Source organism: Nannobrachium achirus, assembly GCF_963921795.1.
Source record: "Nannobrachium achirus genome assembly, chromosome: 8".
NCBI classification, from domain to species: Eukaryota; Metazoa; Chordata; class Actinopteri; order Myctophiformes; family Myctophidae; genus Nannobrachium; species Nannobrachium achirus.
This window is the reverse complement of record NC_137817.1, coordinates 47,114,748-47,136,604: the sequence shown is the minus strand read 5'-3', so window position 1 is coordinate 47,136,604 and position 21,857 is coordinate 47,114,748. Positions and strand designations below refer to the sequence as shown.

At 41.8% G+C, this 21,857-nt stretch overlaps 1 protein-coding gene across 1 annotated transcript in view; it reads right to left on the bottom strand.

Moving 5' to 3' along the window:
- limk1a (LIM domain kinase 1a) overlaps positions 1-21,857 on the bottom strand; it is a gene marked incomplete at both ends in the record, with an annotated part of 120,621 nt that overhangs the window by 41,787 nt on the left and 56,977 nt on the right. Inside the window, one exon of the mRNA XM_080731938.1 lies at positions 5,033-5,171. Within this exon, the coding sequence (XP_080588064.1) occupies positions 5,033-5,171 (139 nt within the window). The remainder of the gene's footprint in view (positions 1-5,032; positions 5,172-21,857) is intronic.

Below are 21,857 nucleotides of genomic sequence, written 5' to 3'. Positions count from 1 at the left end.
TGCATGAGGGATGGATGGATGGATGAATGGATGGATGGATGATGCATGAGGGATGGATGGTAGGGATGGGACGATATGAACATTTCATATTACAATTATTGTAACAAAATAAATCGCGATTTACGATATTATTGCGATAATCAAAATCCATTATCCTGGGGTGGAACATTAGCCAAAAAAATCTACAATCCAATCCAATCTACAAACTCACAACGTGTCGCAACGCAACACGTGAGCTTGTAGATCGGCTATTTTTTGGCAAAGACATTTGATAGAGAGTGAAAAAATTACTGTATCAATACCTATATTATAAGTACCTTTTACCAATATGGTTTAAGTGGTACTGCATATGCAGCTCGGCAAATAAAAGGTGAATTGATCCCGGTGCATGACGGTGGATGATATCACGATAAATTAAATCTCCACAATACGATTATCGTGAGTGTTTTTTATCGCGATAAACGATAATATCGCTTATCGTCCCAGCCCTAATGGATGGATAAAGTAAGGGAAGGGTGGATGCAGTGGTGCTTCTGCTCTTGATTGAACTGCTGTTTTATTTCCTCCGGTATATTAATATATTTATTCCATATTTATGGGTTGACTGTATATTCGTTTTCGTCGGGCAGAAAGTAACCTCTTATCTTCATGTTTTAACTTCCTGTGTTTTTTGTCGTAGCATCAAAAGTATCAGATCTGCAAGCTCGCAAACACAGCACTTTGAGCTTGTCGATCTGCTACTTTTGCCATTTTTGAATTTGAATCCTTTTGTCCAACAGTTTTGGACATACTGTATGATACGAGGGTTCCATCCGACAGAGACGATTTATAGCTTTTTTACTCTTACTGATTTAATGTCCATATTTATGACAACACTGTACACATATTGTTTGTATTTATTTATTCATGTATTTCCATTACGCCATGTACTGTAATAAACCTTATACTGTAGATATAAATTCTATATTTCTTACTTTCCACTGTGGATTGTTGACACTGTTCATTTCTACACTACAGTAATACTCACACCAGTTACCTGGTTGCTGGTACTCTTTTCTTAATCCCTCTTCTTTTTATATTCATGAATACATTTTATTGTAGTATTTATTACTTCTCGATTTATACATTTTTCTGTATGTTGTGTGTTTCTTAACTATATCCCTGGAACGGAATCAATATAAGTCCAGTATTGTCTGTCTGTCTGTCTTCCTGTCTGCCTAGGGATTGATACAGCAGGTGAAGGACATGAGGGGACAGACAGCTCACTGTCTCAGTGTGACAGACAGACAGACAGACAGACAGACAGACAGACAGACAGACAGACAGACAGGGACTTGGCTCATCATCCTCCAGGACAAACCTGAGTGTTGGGGACACTTACGCAATCAGAGTGTCCTGTCCTGTCCTGTCCTGTTTGATGGGACAGGATCTAATAAGGTGACCGTACGGGATGGGATTACACCCTACCACCATGTCCTTCCTGGGTACAGCGGGCACCGTGGACACACACACACACACACACACACACACACACACCCACACACCCACGACACACCCACACACACACACACACACACACACACACACACACACACACACACACACACACACACACACACACACACACACACACACACACACACACACACACACACACACGAAGATGACCTCAGTCAGTCAGTCTGTCTGTCTGTCTGTCTGTCTGTCTGTCTGTCTGTCTGTCTGTCTGTCTGTCTGTCTGTCTGTCTGTCATGGTAACAGTCTGACCTCTGACCCTCTTCACAGAACAGTGTAATTGGCTGACAGGAGCAGCAGCTGCTCAGACAGTATGTCAGTGTCTCTGCACTGTAAGGAGAACACTGGGCAATAAAGTTAAAGTGTAGAACGGAGAGAGAGAGATTGAGAGAGAGAGAGAGAGAGAGAGAGAGAGAGAGAGAGAGAGAGAGAGAGAGAGAGAGAGTGTTAATCCACTCTAGCGTCTAGACGACCATGGTACAGAGGGATGTTTCATTACTCTGAGTGGCCTGCAGAGGGAGAGGTGGATGGAGGTAGAGTCAGTTATCAAGGAGAAATAGTGTGTGTGTGTGTGTGTGTGTGTGTGTGTGTGTGTGTGTGTGCGTGCGTGCGTGCGTGCGTGCGTGCGTGTGTAAATGATAAAATGGTAAACGGTAAATGGTGCATTTATATAGAGCTTTTATCCAAGGTGCTTTACATAGATTGTGCATTACATTCACCCATTCACACACACATTCATACACCGATGGCGGAGGAAACCATACAAGGCTCATCGGGAGCTTGGTTCAGAGTCTTGCTCAAGGACTCCTTGGATTTGAACTGGGAACCCTTTGTGCTCTAATGACGGTTTCTCTAACCCCTTAGCTATGCCGCCCCGTATGTGTGTGTGTGTGTGTGTGTGTGTGTGTGTGTGTGTGTGTGCGTGCGTGCGTGCGTGCGTGCGTGCGTGCGTGCGTGCGTGCGTGCGTGCGTGCGTTTCACATAAATAGTTTTTTGTGCAAAATTTTGGAAGCCAATCGTAGCCAATGGGAAAAATATGACAGACAGATATGACTACAGAGATCATGTGTGTGAGGTTTGGACAAAATGTGTTGGCCATGGCGCTATAACAATCCAATTAGAAAAGAACTTGGGGCAGAGCTTTCTTCCTTGGCCTACTGGTAGTGTGATCCTGGCGGGGATAATTATTGATTTATTCCGTGTTTGTGTTCTTCTAATTAGCAGCCTATAATAAGACGTAAAAGCCATGGTGGTTTTCTAATCGCTAAGTGATCCAGAAAGGCTGCCCGCCCCTGTATTAGTCTAGGCATGTACGATCTCTGACACATACTGTATTACACAGCATCACAAGGCCCACACATGCCCTGACATTTAAGAGGAAGTCTTAGAAAACCCTCTGCCTGCTGCTGTGTGCGGGTATTCTGGGTAAGAACAATGACTAAAAGCCCCTGACTTCACCACAACCAGACGGGGGGTTTCCATCCATACAGTACCACCACTGTGAATGAACCACCCTGTTGACCGGATTTGGTACACTTGCTTTTCACTTTGCACTAGGGGTGGGACGACAAGTGATATTATCGTATATCGGGATAAAAAACCCTCTCAATAATCGTATCGTGGAGATTTTATTTATCGTGATATCGTCCTCCGTCATGCACTGGGATCAATTCACCTTTTAGTTGCTGAGCTGCATATCCGGTACCACTTATAAACCCTCTATAATTGGTAAAAGGTACTTATAATATACATATAGTCTTTTATTCACTCTCTATCGAAAGTCTTTGCCAAAAAATAGCTCACAACGCGTTGTGACGCGTTGTGAGCTTGTAGATCTGCTATTTTTTGTTCCACCCAGGATAATGGATTTTGATTATCGTGATAATATCGTAAATCGCGATTTCTTTTGTCACAATAATCGTGATATGACATTTTCATATCGTCCCATCCCTACTTGCCATCAAATCGTTTCACCACAAAAATAGCCTGCAGCTTGTAGACTGGCTATTTTTTGATACATTTCATAATCACAGGATCATGAAATGATCTACAGTATTTATCATTCATATATTCATGCTCTCGAGGTCCCATCTACCATTCAAAAGGACTCATAAGTTACAGCAGGCTGCCAAGACAATTCTTTTTATAAAATCATCCTCATCATCACAATAATCAGAGAGAGCAATATATTTCACAGCACGATATATCAAAATGCAAAAAGAACAGTTTTTTTTATAGATCTGCATCCATCAAACAAACTGACACTTGGCACTGGGATCCATCCAGTCCCTTCTATAATGCAGTACCACTTACTTCTAGAAGCCACGTCTCCCTGTCTATCTGTCCTCCAGTGACCCGTGGTCATGTCCTTTCAGCACCTGTCCGGTCCCTCTCTACTTTCCTCTAGCACAACACAGGTAGCAGCTTTCACTGGCGACGACAACAACAACTCTGTGTAAGGCAATCTGACCAAAAACCGCAAAAGGCCGATCGTGTTCCGTTACAGCTCTGGACACATTTCCACAGCACTACGTACTAACACTGCCCCAGACCTACAGTACATCTGTATCCACAGCTAGGGCGTCCAACGTGGAACAAACACGGAGGAGCAAAACTAGAGGTTGGATGCCGCCTCCTCCTCCTCCCGCCAAAAAAAAGTCTATAAAATATACAGTAATGTCATGCAGTTGTACAAGCTAATTCAAATGTGAAATATGTCCCTCTCTACGGTTCAGAGACGTGGAGAATGACAAAAATAACATTGCAGAAGATGCAGACTTTTATAAACAGTCTGTCTGAAACGCATCTTTAGGATCAGGTGGACAAAACAAAATCAAGAATGAGTTACTATGGCTGAGAGGAAGACATGAACCAGTAGAGAAGCAGATGCTGAGACGTAAGTGGGGACGGAGAGGCCACACTTTGAGGAAAGTGGGTGCAACCGCAGCAAGGGCGGCACAATGTGTTAGGCTTGCCGAAATAAAGAAGAAAATAAAATAAATGGGAAAATATTTTAACAAAGCAATCATGGTGATTGAAACAAGATTTTAAACTAGCGACTGGAACCATATAGTATTTATGACAAAATCCAAGTGTAAAGTTCTGCAAAAACCCATTCACTTGAATGGAGAATATTTATTTTTGGTACCAGCAGAAGGGAAAACAGCTAAACTAGCAGCCATTCGTAGGAACTTGTTGTTCAAGGTTTGTTTCATTGTAATTCCTGTGGAACCTCCCCCCTGATGAAGAAGAGTCGTAGATGGCCTTTGCTCCACTGGGAGCGATGGGCCCAGTGGAGTAAGTAAGTCCTTCAATTCTTAAAATTATAGTTTAACCAATATGAGTAACATATTGGTTGATATTGTCTGATAAGGTGTCTATTAGAGTGTAGGTTTTGTGGATTTGTAACACTTGCTTCCATTCTTGACTAGATAATAGATTGGAATGTAAGTGCTACTACAGTATATGAAAAATGCTTATCAAAGAGACAGAGTTAAGGGTCTGGTTTGGCCCTTACCATGATGAGGCCGGTAGAGATGGGGTCGTTGCAGCCATGGCACAGCTCTCCAAACTTGGCCCAGTAGTCCTTCTTACAGAAGAGACGTCCATCCTTCTCATAGTACCAGTGGGACAGAGACGCACTGCACTCACAACACCTGGACAGGAACAGAGGGACAATCATTCATTAATCATGTCATTAATAATTAATAATTACCTGTCTTAAACTGGACAGGGTAACTGAACGAACACATTGACTTTTGACGGTTCAAAAGTGACAATAAAGCTGCATCAAAGACAAAGACAACGACAATGAACGATTTTCTGTTGCTGCCCCATCCCTGTGGAATGCTGCCACCCTCCAATCCTTCAAAACCACTATCATAACCGAGTTACGAGTATGACACATAGATGACAAATTGTCATACCACATTTTAGTGGGATGATACCAACCTGTTGTCCCCAGTGTGTCCTATAGTAACATAAACATTGGTATCATAACAGGTTGATCTGCACTGACATCTGAATAGAATGTTTATTTAATGTCTGTGTTGTCATCACAGCAGAGAGCATTCTCTTAACGCAGAGTCCAGGATGAAAGTATGATGACAAACTGATAGGCATCAGCTGCTGACAGACAGACAGACAGACAGACAGACAGACAGACAGACAGACAGACAGACAGACAGACTCAGAAGTATACTGCAGAGGACAAGTGGAACAGAGACAATGTGTTGTTGTCATTTAACACCACTAGCCCTTACCCGTTCAAAGATATGAGCTCCGAAATGATGTGCAGTGTGTGGGTTATGGGATGTGCACTGTGCACTGTGCACACAGTATATGAGGGATGGAAAGTAACTTTAACTGGTGCTTGCATGATAATATGTAGGAGCATCAATGTAAGAAATACCCGTTTCGTTTAATGGCTACAGAGATACAGAGATACTGTGTACCGATCTGCATGATTTTTGGACAAAATCTGTAACAGGGCCAGACAACCGACCCCCAGCCTGCCACCCGCCTGCACACACACACACACACACACACACACACACACACACACACACACACACACACACACACACACACACACACACACACACACACACACACACACACACACAGCTGGTTAAACATGTTGCCTCATGCTAGATGCAGAATAGACATGCCTCAAGCTAGATGCAGAATAGATATAGATACACCATAAAAATGCTAATATACAGCATATGATTTGTGAAAGTGACAAACGGGCTTCACAGTTATGTCAGGTGTGTTCATATGCTAATGGTGATGCGATTTCAGATCAATTGCTCCAGCCACTGAGGAGAAACGCTGTGACAGACACTCAGACAGACAGACAGACAGACAGACAGACAGACAGACAGACACTCACTCAGACAGACATTCGGAAAATTTAACACCATAGGAGTGTGTAGCTGAGAGAAGACTGTAGCTGTAAGACGACGTGTGCTTGTGTGTGTGTGCGACATGCACAGCGCAGGGTCCACAGCTACACACTGCACTGACGGAATGGCTCTGTAGATGACAAGAAAGACACGTCTATAAGAGGGTTGGTCTGTGTGTCTGCCTGTGCATCCGGAGCCAATCTCCCAAACGGCTGGGCTGATCAACGCCACATTTGTGCCTGCATGCATGTTGCGTGTGTGCATGCCTGTGCCAAGTGTGCACGTGTATGGGGGTCTCAGCTTGAGTCAGATGTAAGAAGGAGGGCTCCAAGGAGAAGAGGTTGTGAATTAATGTTAAACAACGGGAAGAGCTTTAATTACACTGACTCTGTCTTATATTTAAAGGCCTTAGAAATAAGCAGCTTACGGAGGCCAAAACTAATTTCTTCTTTGAGACGAAAAACAGAAGAATTGTGGGAAAGTATTGATCGTATTAGCAGAACATTGCCACTCAAGAGCGGGCCTAAAAAGCTGAGATTAAAAGGGCTTTTATACAAGATTTTGCTGTTGCAAAAAACGTTTTTTCTTTTTGTGTGCAACGTGTTTAAAATGTAATAATGTAATAATGATAATGATAATGAAATTGTCGTTGTCGCAGAACTGCTCCTTTGAGTTAGAAAGGATCCAGTTAACTCATTCACTACCATTGACGAGATATGACAGGATTATTTTATAAAGCCCCCACTACTATTGACAAGACATGACAGATTTAGTTTTAATTTAATTTAAGAAGCTCTAAAAGAACCACATCCGGTTTGTACCGGAACAGTAAATAGTCGGTATAAAAAATAAAAAAAAACAATCTCCATTGGCTCCCATTTCGCAGGAAAATGCAAATGTCTCTGTTTCCTGATCCTGCCTAGCATCCACAGTATAAACAATGCTAACTATTTAGCTTGTATCTCTGGAACGATTTGATGGATTTGCATGCAGTCTTTTGTCAACAGCGGCATAGTGCGGCGTGGCGTGCGTGTGGATCATGCACGTTCCACTGGATCTTACTTGAGATGGATATGCTGTGACTACTTTTAAATGTATTTTCCGCATGCAGCCAAGTACCGTATAAATTAGCACACACGGCCAGCCAAAACACATTTTAGTCAACTAAATCAGCTGTAGATTTACTCGACTAAAATCTTATGATAGTTAGTCCACTAAAACTAGACTCTAAAACATTTCAGGTGACTAAAACATGACTAAAAAGAAATGTAATTTTATCCCAAAGGCTATGGCTGAAACTAAATCGAAAGTTGCTGTCAGAATTAACTTTGCCTCCAAGAAGACAAGGCCTCCCCTGGTGGTCTTCGGCACCAGGGTTGTGGGTGTGAAGTTGAACTAGCCTAGCTGGAGCTAGACATCATCCCCACACATGTTAAAACCTATGGTTAAAACATGGAGGGGATGTATACTATACTGCAGTTACTAGTTAGATGCATTAGTATATAGGCTGTCTGCAGGGTGTTTAGAGTGTGCTGCTGTCAGCCATGTATCAGCCATAGGTTAACAGAGGACATGCTAGAAGTAGCAGATGCTTCAGTCATTACTGTCACTCTGCACGCGTACATCCTGCAAGCCTCTGTGACAAGAAAGAAGAAATGACCCTGGAAGACATATGTTCGTGTGTGCGTGTGTGTCAGTAATCAGTATACAGGAAACAGTCCTCCATAAACAAATGCACTGTCATCCCTTTGCACCAACATTCTGTCATTCTATTGCATGCTCACATGCACACTTGCAGAGCTGCATGCCAGCAGCAAAATGCTAAAGAAGCACCATTTTCAACCATTCATACAACTGGTCCTCATGTCTTGTGTGGCCAGAGGTCAGAGATATGTCTGGAGATATGTAAATTCAACGTACAGTATATGGGCAGTAGCATAAATGGTAAATGGTGCATTTATATAGCGCTTTTATCCAAGGCGCTTTACATAGATTGTGCATTACATTGGGCATTACATTCACCCATTCACACACAAATTCATACACCGGTGGCGGAGGTAACCATGCAAGGCACCAACCTACTCACCGGGAGCAACTAGGGGTTCAGAGTCTTGCTCAACGACTCTTCGACATTAACTCAGGGGGAGCCCGGATTCGAACTGGGAACCCTTCGGGAACCCTTCGTGCTCTAATAACGGTTTCTCTACCCCTGAGCTATGCCACCCCAAGCATATGGGGTTAAGGTTTCTGCCGAACAGCAACGATGTGTACAGGTATAAGCAATGCATATACTGTATACTGTATGGACATGTTATGATCGACTACCAGTAGTTCATTATTTTAGGTACAGCATATGTTTTTACTTGAATTGTATGCCCTACTTGATCATACTACAGCATCACACAAAAGTATCGAAAGTAGCAGATACGAGCTTGAAACACTGCGCAAAGAGACACCACTTTGATCTTGTAGATCTGACAGTGAAAAGCAACCGTTTCGGACATATACTGTATATGAGGTTTCCACTCGGCAGAGATGATTATATGAACATGTTATGAGCAATGAACAAAATGAATGAAACACAACTAGTGGAATATCATGCAAGCAAGCCACTGACATTATCATTTAGTGAAACGTGTTCACCATCACCACAACAGGAAACAGCCCTTCTCAAGATAACTGGTACAAAGAGGGATGTGGTGAGTTGACAAAAACATACATTACAAGCCTTGCAACATTTTTCTCACAAATTTAAAGCGTCATCGCAAAACACACAACTGACTGCACAGCAGTGGGGCTTACAGGGCACACATAAGGTATACTGTACATTTACTAAACGCTATTTTGAAAAGAATGTTTGTGATCGGCATTGCGGCTTTCCCAGTTGTTAACTTTCAATTTTTGGTGTAATAAAAAAGAAAATCCACCCAAATTCCCTCCAACCTTTAGAGCTTGTAGATGATTGTTGTGTTTTACATATGGAATGCCAATCAGTCTTAGACAGTTCAATGTCAAATTCAGATTCCAACTTCAATTTTACATACAGTGTATTTCTTCCATGTTGCTATCCAGACCATTTTGGCTCGTCTATGTAATATCTGTCTATCTGTTCTAGCTTAGGGCCTTAGAGTGTGATTAGAGTGTACACTATGAGATGATTGGGAGGTCAGGGTTCGATGCCCTGCCGGCATCATCTATAAAAACGGGACCCAATGCCTCCCTGCTTAAGTTGGCACTCAACCAAGGGTTGGATTCGGTGGGTAAGTCCCTGAGACATACTAGCATCATGTGCAGGGGGTGTACTTGTACATCATGTGACCAACCCACTGCATAGGAAAGTGACATTGATGAGCAGCACAATCTCCAAAAGTTGAACTATGTTCTGCTTAAGAAGCCCAGAGAGCTCTGGGAAAAACACTAGATACAGAGAGAGAGAGAGAGAGAGAGAGAGAGAGAGAGAGAGAGAGAGAGAGAGAGAGAGAGAGAGAGAGAGAGAGAGAGAGCTGAAATGCTGGGAAGAGCACCAAGTGATCCTAGTGCGTCTTGCATGGCAATATGCATGATGGCAGAAAAGCACTGTCAGCTCAAAATGAGGCTTTCTGTGAACCAGGCCCTTAAAGAGTTCAGCACCTCTGACAGCCATCATCACGTCCTTCTGGAACCAGTTTCTTCGACTAATGAGTGTCAGGGACAGGTACAACAGTCTACCTGCTGTAAAAATGTACCATATCTAGAATTTAGACAAATTCCTTCAGTACTCAGCAAGCCTCATACTCCGCAATGACATCTACAATGAGCACAAGCATGTCCAACTTCTCATTATACCTTTTATAACAGTTTTAGTTTGGCGAATGAGCCTCGACAAGCCGTGAAAAAACCTTACTGAATGTATGGAGGTGACTTCTGGGTACCTAAAACATCTTACTGAATGTAGTGGGGACTGTGCTGGGTACCTAAAACATCTTACTGAATGTAGCGGGGACTGTGCTGGGTACCTAAAACATCTTACTGAATGTAGCGGGGACTGTGCTGGGTACCTAAAACATCTAACTGAATGTAGTGGGGACTGTGCTGGGTACCTAAAACATCTTACTGAATGTAGCGGGGACTGTGCTGGGTACCTAAAACATCTAACTGAATGTAGTGGGGACTGTGCTGGGTACCTAAAACATCTTATGAAGGACACAGAAAACCTTACTGAATGTAGCGGTGACTGCAGGGTACCTAAACATCTTTCTGAAGGAAAGCAGCCTGTCAGGGAAGATGACATAAACTGAGTCCACTGACTGAAGGTATGGTAATACTTTACTTTAACCAATTAAACCCAATAATACTTCAACATGGGTCGCCCAGGGGTCTGTACTTGGTCCCCTCCTCTTTCCCTCTACACCAAACCTCTGCTGTGCATTATGAGCTTGTAGATTGGATTTTCACAGAATGTTCACCTATTATGACCTGCATAGAACAGGGGCACTGGTTTGCATCTGGTTTAAGGTAGGGTAAGTGCTATTAATAAAATAAAAAATGTAAAAGTTTAAAGCACTTTATTCTGATCTGAGTGATCATTGCTATAGACAGTAGAATATCTCATCGCTATAGACAGTAGAGTGTCTCATCAGGCCCCTGGGAGTCAGCGAGTCATCATACCTTTAAATATCGCCTTAGCCATCATACTGTCCAAACTACTTGAAAGGGTTTTACTTGATAGGATATGTGTTTTTATCCGCACCACAGACAATCAATTTGGCTTTAAGGCTAAACATAGTACAGACTTATGTATATATGCCTTAAAAGAAGCAGTAGAAACTTATAGAAGACATGGCTCTACGATGCTGGTAGGTTTTATTGATGCTTCCCAGGCGTTCGACAGAATAAATCACCACAAGCTCTTCTTCAAACTTAAGCAGAGGGGTGTGCCAGGATGCATCATACGCATCAAGGCTTACTGGTATGCTAACCAGAATATGAGGGTTAAATGGGGGAACAGTTTCTCCTCGCCCTTCAGTGTAGGTAATGGGGTCCGGCAGGGGGGGCTTTTGTCCCCAGCCCTCTTCAATCTCTATATGGACGACCTGTCTAAGCAGCTGGGAGGGTGTAGGACTGGCTGCGTGATAGGAAACACTTTGATTAACCATTTTATGTACGCAGATGATTTGGCCATCGTTTCTCCTAGTAGTGCAGGGTTTCAGCAGCTACTGAACATACAGTATGCTCTGAATATGGGGTTAAGTTTGATGTCAAATACAATGCAAAAAAGAGTGTGGTTATGATATGCAGGACCAAGGAGGACCTGAAACTCAATTTTCCTTTTCCTGTATTTTATTTGTCTGGTCATACCCTTGCTGTGTGTAACAGTTGTAAATATTTGGGGCACATTATGAATGATAAGATGGAAGATGATTTGGACATGTACAGACAGAGACGTATGTTGTATGTGCAGGCTAACATGTTAGTCAGGAAATTTTTCTACTGTTCAGATGAGGTAAAGGTGAATTTGTTCAGATCTTACTGTACTCCTTTATATACAGCTCCTTTATGGGTGAACTATAAAACAGAGAGTATGCGCAAGCTTAAGGTTGCATATAACGATGCACTCAGGATCCTCCTGAAGAGGCCTAGGGGTGGCAGTGCTAGTCAGCTGTTCTGTGACTCGGGTCTCACCACCTTCCAGGCTCTCCTGAGAAACCTTATGTTTAGCTTTAAAAGTAGACTTGATGGGTCTCATAATGAGGTGATTAACATGTTGATCAATCCAAAGTACAGCTCTGTAAGATATAGCTCTCATATGTGGAAACATTGGTATGAGTGCCTTTTATAGATGTTTTTATTTGTTCTTTTTTAGATCTTTATTGTCTTAACGAATGTATATTGTTTTTTAACTGTTTGTTTGTCTACCTTTGGCTTCGGCTGTAATAATAAAAGTTTTGAAATAACAAAGACAGATTTTAAAGCTACTGTATAGCTTCTGTTCCAGGAGCACGGCTCAAAAAAAAAAAAAAAAAAAAAAAAAATATATATATATATATATATTAATATATACAGTAGGCCTATATCAATAAATGTATATTATATGCTCTGTGCATAGACAATGTGTGCATGCTGATAGCTATAATGGGTTACTCTCTGCAGGAGAACCTTGATGCACAGAGAGAGATAAATACAAGCAGGAGGAGAGAGAAGTGCTGACAGTGGGAGAGGAGAGAGTAGGAGGATGAAGACAGAGTAGGGTTCTCAGCACCAAGAGATAAGTTGACAAGAAGCCAAGCACAGAGAAAACAGCAGAATTGGATTTTCAAAAACACAGCCGATCTACAAGCTCACAATGGTATGCGTTGTAACATTGTAACATCTGCTATTTTCAATGTTTACGTGACACCGTTGTACGGCAAGTATAAAATCAACTAATCAATTTTGTTACTTTCTAATAAATCAACATGTTTTAGTTTTCATGTTGATAAACCAAATGTTGGGAAAAAAGGAATTGGCGTATTAATCGCCTGCAGCCCTAGAGAGGATTGCATCAACACAGATATTGCTACAGTGGTGAGAGGATAACTGGAGTGATGATTACCACCCCATCTCATTCTTTTCCCCAAATGCATTTTTCTTATTTTCTTATTTAATTTTTTACGATGATCATTTTGTCAACATTTCTGCTTCATTATTTCAGCGACAGAGAGAGAGACAGGAAAGGAGGGAGAGAAACAGCCAGCCACCCGGGCAAAGTTTGTGACGATTAGAGTAGCATGGCTCACTGTCACACCCTCTAATTAGGGGCTGACATTTCACTCACTACTTCGTCTGGCGTAGCAGATTTTCAGACATCCCCGCCTACTGGCCTTTTTATTTTATTTTATATATAATACATATTTTTTATTGTTTTAGTTTTTTACATACAATACAATACATATAATCACGCACATTCACACACATATACCCCTGCGCTTGCTTAATTGTTAAAGGAACTATAGTCAACTTTTTCTTGAAAAACGGATGCTAAAATAAAAATGTTTGAAAATACTTTATAAAAAAAACAAGCTTCATATATGTGTTTCTATTCAAAAATGACCACAAAAAGCGTAAAATAATGATAAAATAATCATTTTGCCTATTGTTAGACTGACACTTTGTTTACATTCTAGTCTATAGACTAGGATGTAAACAAAGTGTCGGCCCTACAATGAAAAAGTTGACTATAGCTCCTTTAAAGAAAATAATAATGCTAATAATGTTAATAATATTAATAAAAGAAATCCAATTCATTGTTTACAAAAATTCAAATAAAATAAAATAATGCTCTAATAATGCTCTCAGATTATGCTCTACTAATATAATTCCACACAATAGAATTGACAGGCTGAATAAGCTCTCAAAGGTTTTATGATGAGAGAAGAGTGGAGAGAAAAACAACGCTTCTATATAAATATCTACAAACAAGAGAGGAAAAAGGAGTGCACTGCAAGAATGTTTATTTAACCTCAGAGTTCAAAGCGTGGAGACATTTGAGTCAAATGTGAGACACCATGAAAACCACATGTTAAACCCAGAAAGTAAAACAGCGACAACGAGAAAGAGAATGGTGGGTGTTGTTGTGGGTCAAATGTGGAAGATGCTCCCACAATGCTTCCTAAAATACCTCATGGAATGAAGTCAAACTACACTTGTGGGAGAGACGAGCTAGAGTTCATCTACTCACTGACTCACGCCGATCACATCAAATACCAGTATAGGTCATAGGTTCATAGGTTCTGTGTTTGTAGAGTGCCCCCCCATCCAGTTATTACACTGGCCCGGGTCAGAAGAAAGAGAAAAGGAGAAGAGAAAAACATAGGACAAGATAAATAAGACTAGACTAGCACATCAAGAACTCAGTCACACTGTCAGTCAGTCACAATAGGAGGGAGTAAAGGCTAAACAAACACACAACCCACAAAACGAAGCAACACAAAAACAACCAAGTGAACCTAGGAGTCCTCTACAGCAGGGTTTCCCAAAGTGGTGCCGTGGCACCCTTGGGTGCCGTGATGCCAGTCCAGGGGTGCCACAGAATACTTTGATAATATTTGGAATTTATCAATATCCCTCCATCCATCCATCCATCTTCAACCGCTTATCCTGAATCGGGTCGAGGGGTAACAGTTCCAACTGAGACCTCCAGATTTCCTTATCCTGAGCAACTTCCTCCACTCCCTCAGGGAGTATACCGAGGCGTTCTCAAGCCAGTTTGGAGGTATAATCCCTCCATCTGGTCTTTGGTCTGCCACGGGGTCTCCTCCCAGTGGGACGTGCATCGAGGACCTTCCTAGGAAGGCGCTCGAGGGGCATCCGTACTAGATGCCCAAACCACCTAAGCTGACTCCTTTCCAAGTGTAGGAGCAGCGGTTCTACTCCAAGTCTCTCTCGGGTGACTGAACTTCTCACCCTATCTCTAAGGGAGATACCAGCCACCCGTCTGAGGAAACCCATTTTGGCAGCTTGCACCCGCAACCTTATACTTTTGGTCACGACCCAAACTTCATGACCATAGGTGAGAGTAGGAACGAAGATTGCTCGGTAGACAGAGAGCTTTGCCTTCCGGCTCAACTCTTTTTTTCTTCACCACAGTGCGATTTAGCGACTGCAAAAATATGAAGATAAGACTAGCCCGACTAGCAACAATGTATTTCCTCCATCCCATCCAACACACCCGTACAACAGGCTGTTTTCTTGCCATGTCAAAAGCCTCTCGCAATTCTGTCCGTAGAGAGGCTCTAGATGATGCTTGTGATTCAACAGATTGAATCTGTGGTTTAAGATTGGATCTTTTGAATCCCTCACACGACTACAGACTCGGCAGATATTCGCTTCCGATCAGCCTTGAGCTGAGGATAATATTACAGAGTTAACGATTGACGAGAAGGTCCCCAAAATATCCCTGTTCATCCTGTAATGCGAGTCCAGCTTTATCAACGTTTTTTTTTTATTATTATTTTTTTATTATTAAACTCATTCAGTGCCAATGACGTCTTTTTTCAAAAGCCCTGGGTGCCAATGACGTCTTTGACGTCTTTTGTGTTTTTTGTATAAAAAAAAAAAAAAAAAATCATTTCAAAAAAAAAAAAAAAAAAAAATCAAAATTCATGGGTGGCACATGAACCTTGGAGCCATTTTGGCATTTGGCACAGAAAGAGTTTTTAAAAATCTGCGGGTGAAGGAAAACCTTGGCTCTAATCGCTGATAACCGTGTTATGAAAGCAACCATACTCTAGAGGTCATGATAATCATGATTATAACACAGATGTGGGTTTTTAAAGGTAACAACACCCGCAGCCTGTTTATTAGTCCTTTCGAAGTTAATATAAGAAATGTTATTTTAACAGTGGTTCTTAAAGTGCGGTCCGGGGCCCCCCAGGGGTCCTTCCAGGGGGTCCCCAGCAAATGTAGTTAACACAGGATCACAATCATTTTAAACCACTTTATCCATTTACAGTATATGTAGGGGGGGGGGGGGGTCCTGGCCAGGGGTGAGTAATTGGAAACATTTTAAAACAATTATGGACCGGTAAATAAATTACACACACACACACACACACACACACACACACACACACACACACACACACACACACACACACACACACACACACACACACACACACACACACACACACTCTTCTATTTAGCTAATTACACCCATCATTCATATAAGTGCATTGAGATGATCTCATTAAGTCTGTCTTGAGTTGTCATGCTTTGAACCACAGTGCGTGTGCTCGATTTATCACACAGACCACTTGACCTGAGTCAATACATTATGAGATTAATCCATCGATGATGGCTTGAGTGCAGTGGTAGAAAAAAAGTACTCAAATGCTTTACTTAAGTAAAAGTATTAATACTGCAATGTAGAAATACTACTGGTACTTAAAATAAATACTAGTAAATGTACTTGGTTACTGTACACTGCTTGAGAGTATGAGCAGCTGGAAATGGATGGAGAGAATAATGGCTGAATGGAGTAGAGTGTTCCCAAGGTGATTAGATTGTGTGGAAGGTAGAATTATATTACAGTAAAGTGTTATTGGACAAGAGACGACAGACTCACGCAGGCAGGCACACGCACCGGCGTCATCATGTTAGCTACGCATACACGCATGCACTGCAAGACATCATGGAAGCAAGAATAATGTTGTTGGGCCAAGTCCTAATCTGCGATTCGTGAAACACTGTGAAAGCAGCCCGCACACACACTAACGCTGTGTTATATTATATTATATTATATTATAGGACAATATCATCTGATCTTATAGACAAGCTCAGGAAAAGGATGCTGTAAAGCTGTCAGAATTGACTTGTTTTATAGAATCTGAAAATGGCAGGACGAAAGAATGATGGCGGGGAAAAAGGAAAACAAAGATTTTGGTTGAATTTCACAAAGTACCGGGCTTGAAAGTTATCTTGTAATGTAAGCATAAAGTAGATTGAAGGCGGTGAAGATTGTCTATTATTGTAGAAACGTACGGTGTAAAACCCCCAGGTCTCTGTACCTCTAGCCTCTGTGTTAAACATGCTGACTGTTGGTTTCCTGTCAGGATGAGGGTTTAACATCGGTGGCTCGCTAAGCGTCTTTCCTCTGCTACAGTTATTGTTTCAGCCGAGTCCCCCCTTCAACCTGCATCAAATATTCATCAAGGGCCATGACCATCCATTATCCTTAAGTCATTTATATAACAGCTCAGTAGTTTGGACCAGCTCAGTGTCCTAGAGTGTCCGCCCTGAGTTTGGGAGGTTTGGGGTTAGATTCCCCGCCTGGGTCATACCAAAGACTATAACAATGGGACCCAGTGCCTCCCTGCTTGGCACTGAGCATCAAGGGTTGGACTGGGGGGTAAGTCCCTGTGACATACTAGTAGTTATGTCCAGGGTGTGTACTTATACATCATGTCCAGGAGGTGTAGCCTACTTGTACTGTACATCAAGCCAACTCACACTACAGAAACAGGCTCCTGCAGGCTCGGCCAGGCTTACCCAGTAGTATGGTCATCTGCATATCGTCACTGTCGGGCAGAAACCTTGTATCTCCAAGTTTCAAATTTGTACGTTTTTCCGTAAAGTAAAGCCCTGGTTCGAGGCATTGTGTGCCTGTAGATCGTCTATTTTCACTAGTTTAGATCATTTTTAAAACGATAAATACAAAACGAACGGTTTTGGACATACATGGTTTCCACCCGACAACGAACGACGATATACTGTAATGGTCTGCTACAAAAATTACAAGTTGCTCAAAACAAGGCTGTCAGACTGGATCTGGGTGGAAGACGAGCATGAACGTCTCACTTGGCCAAGCGTCAAAGATTATTATTATTAGTATTACTTTTTTTTAAAAATAATAATAATATAACTTGCTGCTCAAATCCATGCATATTCTTCCTGTGGGGTGAGAGGTAGACAGATGATTGACCTTCAGGTCAGAATTTGTATCAAACCAGAAACAGGATGGTTCCAAAGGTTATCATGTCTCCCCTAGACACAGGATCTGAATGCCCCAATTCAGATTGGACAAAATTACAGGTACTTTTTATTCATAAAAAGACAGTTAGATAGTGCCGCTTTAATCTGCCGATTCTTTTTAGAATAATCGAATAATCAAGATCCTCACTTTTGCTTAAAGCAGGGGTGTCGAACTCATCTTGGGGTGAGGGCCGCATTGGATGAAAGGCGACTTGATGAGGGCCGAACCAGTCGCGGATCGGATGGCATGCACACTCGGGCACATGTTCGCTCTGTTTTTCTTCCTGTCGTCTCAGCCACTGCTGTAGCTAGCAGTATAGCAGTATATCATTTTACAAATTGTGTTCATTATTAAGTAAAATAGCTACTTTCATTATTGGTATTACAGTTGCAGTTAGGTACGAGAGATGCTATTTGTTTAAAGGAGTAGTTCATCCCCAAAATGACTTTTTTTTCTTTGATTACTCACGCCATGGAGAATTGAGTTCAATAATATATTTTTATTTTATTTGTCGCATTACTAAGACAAAAATGTGATAATAGTACACTTCCCCCCATTGATTCCGGATGGGGACCCAAATGCATTTGGGTCCCCTTCCGGAATCAATAGGCATGCATTTATTGTAATCAAATTTCTGTTTTAGGAATGTGTCTACATTGGCTCCATGGCATTTTGGGGGTGAACTACTCCTTTAAGAAGTGCCAATAAGAATAAACCATTTGATAATAGAATAATTCAATTCCTGATAGTCTCCAGTACGCTATAATTTGTAAATGGCTAAAAAAAAATATTATTGATGCAGGACAATAATTATTTTTATTGTATTTTATAATAAAAAAAAAAAAAAAGTAATGAACAATAATGGCATATTCAGAAAATATCGGAATAATAAAACTTTTACATTTTTATTATTATTATATTTTTTAAATAAGTTATTTTTTTAACAACATTCATTTCCATGTCTAATATGTGTAATCTTTGAGTACAGTTCGAATATTGTAGGTATGTTCAGGTATTATTCATAGCCAGACCAACCACCCTATTCCTAGCAATGCTGTCATCTTCAAAGAGAGAGAGAGAGCTGGTCGTGGTCACTTAACATTCCAATCAATCAACTCAATCACTGCCAGGTGGGAGAAACCTAGCCTGCAGTGTACAGACATTAGTTAGGTTAATTCTTAAAACAATCATAACTCTTGACAGGAATGGGCTAGAGACTTACTTTTTTTCCCTAAATGCTCAGAAATGTATGCTCTAGCCTGGGGACTATAACAATGGGACCCAGTGCCTCGCTGCTTGGCACTGAGCATCAAGGGTTGGACTGGGGGGTAAGTCCCTGTGACATACTAGTAGTCATGTCCAGGGTGTGTACTTATACATCATGTCCAGGAGGTGTAGCCTACTTGTACTGTACATCAAGCCAACTCACACTACAGAAACAGGCTCCTGCAGGCTCGGCCAGGCTTACCCAGTAGTATGGTCATCTGCATATCGTCACTGTCGGGCAGAAACCTTGTATCTCCAAGTTTCAAATTTGTACGTTTTTCCGTAAAGTAAAGCCCTGGTTCGAGGCATTGTGTGCCTGTAGATCGTCTATTTTCACTAGTTTAGATCATTTTTAAAACGATAAATACAAAACGAACGGTTTTGGTCCAATTCAGATTGGACAAAATTACAGGTACTTTTTATTCATAAAAAGACAGTTAGATAGTGCCGCTTTAATCTGCCGATTCTTTTTAGAATAATCGAATAATCAAGATCCTCACTTTTGCTTAAAAGGGAGCATTCTACATTCTACATGGTCCACTGAGTGTGCACACATCCGTGTTTGTGCACGTGTGCCTGTCTGTCCACAAAGAGGTGAATGAATGATGCAGCGGGAGAGACAGGAAGCAGGTGATGGGGTGTTTTAGGAAGGACTGTGTACAAGAAGAACATGTGACAGAGAGAGAGAGAGAGGGTGGAAAAAAGAGTGAAAGATTGATGAGACACTATTCCACTACGGAGACTGAGGAAATGTGAGACACGCACGCACGCACGCACACTCAAAGAAACTTAGACTGCATGTACAATCAGTAATGTACTTCATTGTTTTATGGTTGGCGGCGCAAGTTGATTTAAATTGTGTTATTGCTGTTGTTTCCTTTTTTATATACTATTTTCTTATGTGATAAATGACTTGGGAAGTGCTTTTGTAGATACAGCCTGCCCAGGGACTACAGATGGAAATTAGCTCATGGCTAAATCTGGCATATTCACATTGATGTTGAAAAACTGACATGTTGATCAATGTGCTTTGTCCCTGACAAATAAATAAATAAATAAATAAATAAATATATTTTTGAAGTGTGTATTGAGAATTAGGAAGCTAATGGGGATCCTTTTAAATAAACAATAACACACATTTGACACATTATTGTTATTTTGGGTGTCATTACAGGCATGGAAATAGAAAGGTAGACGCCTTCTCCGGCTCTGGGGCGTCTGTTAAAAAGTTCAGGAGGGATTCAGAAGAACGTTTCCGTGTGCGTCACAGAAACGGAAGTTAACTAGACCAATAAGAGGCAGGTTTTTTTCGACCACGGCTCTCAAGAACAGATGAACCGCGCATGATCAGGGACGCTTGTTTTGGCAATGTAAACATTCCAATAAAGCTCCTTTAAATTGAATGGATAGGTCCCCTGCTAAATGCCTAAACTGTCCCCTAAAAGACACACTGTGATTGGCCAGTAATTACTTTGAGCGGCAGTGTGCCATCCACACTTCCACACTACCGCCTGGACCTTTTTACAGGTCGCTCCAATGAACTTTGGTGCCACGTCATAGTTCCCGCCTCCCATTGTTCCGACCTCTCGTTATTCTGACCCGACCACCTAAACCTAACTTTAACCCTAACCCTAGCCCTTACAGGCGTGTCAGGATGCGATGCGTTGTGAAATGTGAACTTGTACTGTAGATCTGCTGATAAGTCTGTTATTTCACATATCGTTGCTGTTGCTCTTATCTCCATATTTTAACTTTTCATTTTTGAGCGGTGGTCACAACGCTCCTATACGTGGCCGTGTGTGTGGGTATGCGTGTCTGTAGCCTGCAGTAACCTTTTCTGACCACACATGTTAAGGGAGGGGCGCTGTTGTTCAGACTCACATTCACACACACACACACACACACACGCACGCACGCACGCACGCACAGCGCACACGCACACACACACACACACACACACACACACACACACACACACACACACACACACACACACAGCCTCCACCGCTCAGTTCACACGAGTGTGATTTTCATACTACAGAGTCACTCAAAAGCATCAAACGTAGCAGATCTGCATGCTCGAAAACGAATATGAACCCTGAAAAGTAACAGTTTTGGAGTTTGGACATATGAGGTTTCCACCCGACAGCGACGATATGTTTTATACTTGTAGACATATTTAACTTTCATTTTATAATAGAATGGGTCTCTGATCGAGCTGAAACCGTAGGACACATACATCATAGACTGTCATTGAAGCGACTGACTGATCCACATGGACCTAGGTTGTTCCCATGTGGGATCAGGAGATACACATGATTCAATTCTTTTTAAATAGACTTTTAAGTCTGCACTCCATCAAGCACAGAGGGTGTTAACTCAGAACCCATCCATCTCCAGAGGCAGCAGAAATACAGCTGACTGCTGCTGGTGATCAATACATCCACATGCTAGCCTCCCATCATGCCTCCTATGACAGCCACAAAGTAGAAGACATTATTTACGTCATTGATTCCAATGGCGGCGGCGAAACAAATGATGATTTTGTTCAGAGGGCCGAAAGAGCGGGAGTGAATCCAGAACTGGCCATTAGTAAAATGAAAACAACAGTGCAGAAGTGAACTGATTGTTACGTCTGCAGGCGAAGCTGAAGGCCAATAAACAGCAGCCATGTGACT